This window comes from Micropterus dolomieu, linkage group LG10 (genome assembly GCF_021292245.1).
Source record: "Micropterus dolomieu isolate WLL.071019.BEF.003 ecotype Adirondacks linkage group LG10, ASM2129224v1, whole genome shotgun sequence".
Lineage (NCBI taxonomy): Eukaryota > Metazoa > Chordata > Actinopteri > Centrarchiformes > Centrarchidae > Micropterus > Micropterus dolomieu.
In genome coordinates this window covers 28,993,812-29,000,172 of record NC_060159.1, presented here as the reverse complement: position 1 = coordinate 29,000,172, position 6,361 = coordinate 28,993,812, and the positions used below count along the sequence as shown (strand labels likewise).

The window sequence follows — 6,361 nt, the reverse complement described above, 5'->3', positions numbered from 1 at the left end:
ATGAGTGTCGACTTCCTCTGGACTTCCACAACAATGAGGTCCTGACTGATGTTACAGAGTCCACCTCAGTGGATGTGCTGCTGACAAACCTCATCAGGAGGAACCTGCTTCCCTCTGCTCGCCTCTGGATAACCACACGACCTGCAGCAGCCAATCAGATCCCTCCTGAGTGTGTTGACATGGTGACAGAGGTCAGAGGGTTCACTGACCCACAGAAGGAGGAGTACTTCAGGAAGAGGTTCAGAGATGAGGAGCAGGCCAGCAGAATCATCTCCCACATCAAGACATCACAAAGCCTCCACATCATGTGCCACATCCCAGTCTTCTGCTGGATCACTGCCACAGTTCTGGAGGAGGTGTTGTTGAAGACCAGAGAGGGAGGAGAGCTGCCCAAGACCCTGACTGAGATGTACATCCACTTCATGGTGGTTCAGTCCAAACTGAAGAACATCAAGTATGATGGAGGAGCTGAGACAGATCCACACTGGAGTCCAGAGAGCAGGAAGATGGTTGAGTCTCTGGGAAAACTGGCTTTTAAGCAGCTGCAGAAAGGAAACCTGATCTTCTATGAATCAGACCTGACAGAGTGTGGCATCGATATCAGAGCAGCCTCAGTGTACTCAGGAGTGTTCACACAGATCTTTAAAGAGGAGAGAGGGCTGTACCAGGACAAGGTGTTCTGCTTCGTCCATCTGAGTGTTCAGGAGTTTGTGGCTGCTCTTCATGTCCATCTGACCTTCATCAACTCTGCTGTCAATCTGCTGGCAGAAGAACAAACAACGTCCCGGCTGTCAAAAGTCTTCAGAGACAAACCTAAACTAACACATCTCTACCAGTGTGCTGTGGACAAGGCCTTACAGAGTCCAAATGGACACCTGGACTTGTTCCTTCGCTTCCTCCTGGGTCTTTCACTGCAGACCAATCAGACTCTCCTACGAGGTCTGCTGACACAGACAGGAAGTAGCTCACAGACCAATCAGAAAACAGTTGAGTACATCAAGAAGAAGATCAGTGAGAATCTGTCTCCAGAGAGAAGCATCAATCTGTTCCACTGTCTGAATGAACTGAATGATCGTTCTCTAGTGGAGCAGATCCAACAGTCCCTGAGTTCAGGAAGTCTCTCCACAGATAAACTCTCTCCTGCTCAGTGGTCAGCTCTGGTCTTCATCTTACTGTCATCAGAAAAAGATCTGGATGTGTTTGACCTGAAGAAATACTCTGCTTCAGAGGATGCTCTTCTGAGGCTGCTGCCAGTGGTTAAAGCCTCCAACAAAGCTCTGTAGGTGGAAGCATCAGAAGATTACCAGTTAGCAGTTTGTTTTGCATTGATATTTAATATATTATATTGTAAATATTTTGTAGATGATACATTACAAACTGTTTTGTTTGTCTCAACAATCCTCCAGACTGAGTTTCTGTAACCTCTCAGAGAGAAGCTGTGAAGCTCTGTGCTCAGTTCTCAGCTCCCAGTCCTCTAGTCTGAGAGAGCTGGACCTGAGCAACACCAATCTGCAGGATTCAGGAGTGAAGCTACTGTCTGCTGGACTGGAGAGTCCACACTGTAAATTGGAAACTCTCAGGTCAGAATTCAGCTCGTCGTTAAGCTTCACACTGGTTTTGCAGAGCCATTTAGCTTCAGCACTTTTCAGTTTCATAAAAACAGACAACTCCTCTCCTCTTTAAACAATGTACAAAAACACAGGTAATAATCACATTATTACCAGTAGTTTTGATAATGTACGTCTCTGTTCAGGCTGACTGACAAACACAAACACGCACAGTCAAACTCATTTTTTAAAACACTGAGTTGATGATGTTTTCCTGATTCCAGTCTGTCAGGCTGTCTGATCACAGAGGAAGGCTGTTCTTCACTGGCCTCAGCTCTGAGCTCCAACCCCTCCTATCTGAGAGAGCTGGACCTGAGCTACAATTATCTAGGAGAGTCAGGGGTGAAGCTGTTGTCTGCTGGACTGGAGGATCCACACTGGAAACTGGACACTCTCAGGTATGGGCAGAAAACAAGAGCACAGACACTGTCCTTCCTGTCTTGTCTGTCATGGGAGCAAGGTTGGCCCTGACAGTGTTGGAGCCCTAGGTGAGATTTTTTTATCTTTATCTATATAAAGGGAAACACAATATTCAGGTGGCAGGTGACAGTTTATATAATATAAATTTATTAATATAAAAAAATTTATAGAATTTAATGCAGTAAGGCCTTCAGGCATCCTGTAGATATTGCTTTTGATTATGTTTTCGCCTGTAGATCAACTTTTCTTTAATAAAATCCCTGCTCAGTTAGCACACAATTTAGTATTCCCTCATCTTTTGTGTCTTTTGGGGAAGTAAACTATTTAAATGTGCATGTTGCACCTTTTCACCTCAATGATAAATTAATTAATTTACTGATACCTGCTCAGAAAGAATCCCAAGAAAACTGGACTCTGATGATAACTTGTTTTACTAAGCTAGATAAAAGGTAATGCCCTGGCAGTGGCAAATAGCTTTGGTTTAATATTTGGTTTGATTACATTAATGTTTAAGTTGAGATTTACAAGAAATATTTTATTGCTATTGTATAAAGGGAATACTGCTAAAAAGCACGTTATTTGTTGAAAGTGTTTGCAAACCACATGTTATTGCACTTTTGTGTATATAACAGTACATTTAAATCAAAAGTGTGCAATACACTACTTTAGAATTCATTATTCAATTTTGTAATCGCGATTAAAAATTTGCCCAGCACTACTGAAAACACAATTAAACTCAAACTCAACATACTCAAAACTAAACACTACTAACAACTAAAAGACTAAGGAGCTCAGGAGATCATGAGCACGAGAGGGGCTATTTTGGATTCACCATGGCTTTTAAAGACTTCAGTAGGTGGCCAGGATCACTGATGAGGTGGGTGTGTCGGACCACACAGGAAGAAAGACCTGAAAACACAGAAGAGAGAGACAGGCCAACACCACACAGTCCTAAGGCCCCAGGCTGTCACAATGGCTACAAGAGTCTGGACTAGTTGTTACAACAATGAAAATGTTCAGTTGTATTTATGTCTTCTTTGAATTTCAGTATGTGTCTGAAACACACAGTAATGTTAATTGGCTTTCTTATTATGTTCAAATGTTAGTGTCAGACTTGTAGGCTTCTCTCTGGGCCTGTGAGGCCTGCAGTCCAGCAGAACCATATGTCTGTCACCACTGTGACGCTGCACATTTTGTGCACGTATTATTAATTTGTTCACTATGACTGACAGTAACTATGATACTTGGATCATCCCTACACACACACACACACACTTTACTTTTTCACCTGAAATACAACTCTTTATTGATGTGACATTCTTAAGTCAATTTGTTTTATTTATTTTATTATTAAATGACACATTTGTGTCAAAAAGCTTCACAGTCTTTACATCATACAGTGCCCTCAGTTTCTAATTTTTTAATTTAACAAATTACATAAATTACACAATACAAGTTGAATCTGTTTAATGCTCATGTGTGAATGTTGGTCAAATAGTTCTTCAGGTCTTTTTCTCTCAGACAGTGAAAGAATCCTGGAGACAGTTGACACAGATGAGTTTCAGCCTGTTTCTCTGTCACACTGACAAACTGAGGAACACTGCTTCATGTTGAACAGCAGTTAGGACTCATGTTGGATAGAAAATCACTCTGACTGTGTTTCTTCCTCCAGGGTGGACCATGGTGGAGAGCAGAGGTTAAAACCTGGTCTGAGGAAGTGTAAGTGTGGATTCAGTCTGACTCATGATGACAAAACAGCACACAGTCAGTTTCTCTTAATACAAAGTTGATAGTTGTGGTATTTATTCATTCAAACATTACTGACTAAATGCATCATCATTAAACTTTATAGAAATGAACAACATCAGCACACAAACAAAGAATAAACCTTCAGATGTGTCTGATGATAAACTGCTGCCGTGTTGTGTCTCGTTCTCTCCATCAGATTTCCGTGAACTCACAGTGCACACAAACACAGCACACAGAAAGCTCAAACTGTCTGACAACAACAGGAAGGTGACGCTGGTGAGAGAGGAGCAGCCATATCCTGATCATCCAGAGAGATTTGACTGCTGGCCTCAGCTGCTGTTTAGAAATGGTGTGATTGGTCGCTGTTACTGGGAGGTCGAGTGGAGAGGAAAAGTTTATATTTCAGTGAGTTACAGAGGAATCAGCAGGAGAGGAGGCAGAGAAGACTGTGTGTTTGGATTGAATGATCAGTCCTGGAGTCTGATCTGCTCTGATGGTCGTTACTCTGTCTGGCACAATAACAGAAAAACGGTCCTCCCTCTCTCCTCCTCCTCCTCCTCCTCTGACAGAGTAGCAGTGTATGTGGACTGTCCTGCTGGCTCTCTGTCCTTCTACAGAGTCTCCTCTGACACACTGATCCACCTCCACACCTTCAACACCACATTCAGTGGACCTCTTTATCCTGGGTTTATGCTCTGGCCAGTATCTGGTTCCTCAGTGTCTCTGTGTTCTGTGTAGGAGGGAGACAACTTCCAGTCCTGTGGTTTAAATGTTGGTGGTGGACGAGGCTTCACTTTGGTTAACATCTGGCTCACTGATTGTGCCTTTAATGTCAGAAATGTGTTTTCTTAGAAATGGTGAAATGATCTCCTCTGGGCTGAACTTTTCACAAGTCTGAAAACTACTATATGTTAAAAATGTCTGCTACAAAGGTTAAACTTGTGAACAAACTGATATAAAGTGCAGTTTCACTGTTCATCATGGTCCATGACAGTCTTCTGAGTGTGCTTGCTAAGGTCTGGTGTTTCTGGATCACTGCCTTTGTTTCCCCAAATGTTTTGGTTGTTTTCTGTCATTTTGGATTTCTCACTAGTTGCGTTATGGATTACTTTGATTTAGCTTTTGGACTGCCTGCCTCACATCATCTGTAAGTCTTCTCCTCACAAAGGTGGACACCTGTCAGATGAAGAATACCGTAAACACCAGAGCAAAAGAAAGCCCTCCAGGAAGGCCCTAAAATGGTTGCTGGTTGGCCAAAGAAGTAATAGCATCAAAGGTGCAGGTCACTCTGGAAAATGCCCACTGGGTGGCGGACGACATCTACGCTAAAGTTCATGGAGCATCTTACTTAGTAGAATCAGGGGCAGAAGCGTCCTAAGTGAATTCCCCCCATGCAGTGTTGATGTGTCTAAAAGCTAACATTACATGGGCGTCTTAACCATTGTATTGTATGACAAGATCCACCCACTTTTTAAGACCAATGATATCGGACCCAGCTGTTTGTCTGTTTGTTCACCTTTCAGAGCGTTGTCAATCAAATCCATTCCACCTGAGGAATGCTCTAATAAACTCCATTCTGCGTTTTAAGCTACAGCCGTCACTTTCATGCTGCTTCATCATATCCATTCCATTCTGCTCATTTAGTGTCCATAAAAGTTAAACTCCATTCCTTGTTTTCACTGCTCATGACTGCTGTACTGCCGCGACACAGTGAGGTAAACAAAGCATTTTAGGATACCTGCTGCTCAGGTGTGTCTTTGTGTGAATATTCACCTAAAAAGCAGCTTTTTTAGTGACAGTATGTGAATACTGCTTTTAAAGGCATCATGTTGTCTTTATTGCTGCCTTGAATTACAGTTACACTTACGCTATGTTGTAACAGAGTTATCTAACATTTTTGTTTGGCTAGCTAGCTACAGTAATGTTAACATTAATCAACCAGAGTTAGCAGTTCTTTGAATCCTGGTCAATGAGAGAATCTAGCTGTGGTACCTGTGCCAAACCTGATTCAAAAATGGACTAGACAAAATTATTGTTTTTTCATCTGCATGTGTGTTGACTCAGCAGGGACAAAGTTGATCTACAGGAGAAACATATCTGAGAGCAACACAGAATGACTGAGAGCTGCACTGACATACAGTGGGTACGGAAAGTATTCAGACCCCTTTAAATGTTTCACTCTTTGTTTCATTGCAGCCATTTTCCAAAAATCAAAAAAGTTCATTTTATTTCTCAGTAATGTACACTCAGCACCCCATCTTGACAGAAAAAAACAGAAATGTAGAAATTTTTGCAAATTTATTAAAAAAGAAAAACTGAAATATCACATGGTCATAAGTATTCAGACCCTTTGCCGTGACACTCATATTTAACTCAGGTGCTGTCTATTTCTTCTGATCATCCTTGAGATGGTTCTACACCTTCATTTGAGTCCAGCTGTGTTTGATTATACTGATTGGACTTGATTAGGAAAGCCACACACCTGTCTATATAAGACCTTACAGCTCACAGTGCATGTCAGAGCAAATGAGAATCATGAGGTCAAAGGAACTGCCTGAAGAGCTCAGAGACAGAATTGTGGCAAG

At 42.0% G+C, this 6,361-nt stretch overlaps 1 protein-coding gene across 1 annotated transcript; it reads left to right on the top strand.

The window, feature by feature from the left end:
* The first annotated feature begins 33 nt into the window (after window positions 1–33).
* LOC123978173 (protein NLRC3-like) lies at window positions 34–1,633 on the top strand. The gene is made up of 4 exons (XM_046061332.1): window positions 34–38; window positions 539–1,279; window positions 1,407–1,445; window positions 1,624–1,633. Exons 1-4 carry the CDS (start codon window positions 34–36, stop codon window positions 1,631–1,633), a joined length of 795 nt encoding a protein of 264 aa, XP_045917288.1.
* The last annotated feature ends 4,728 nt before the right edge of the window (window positions 1,634–6,361 follow it).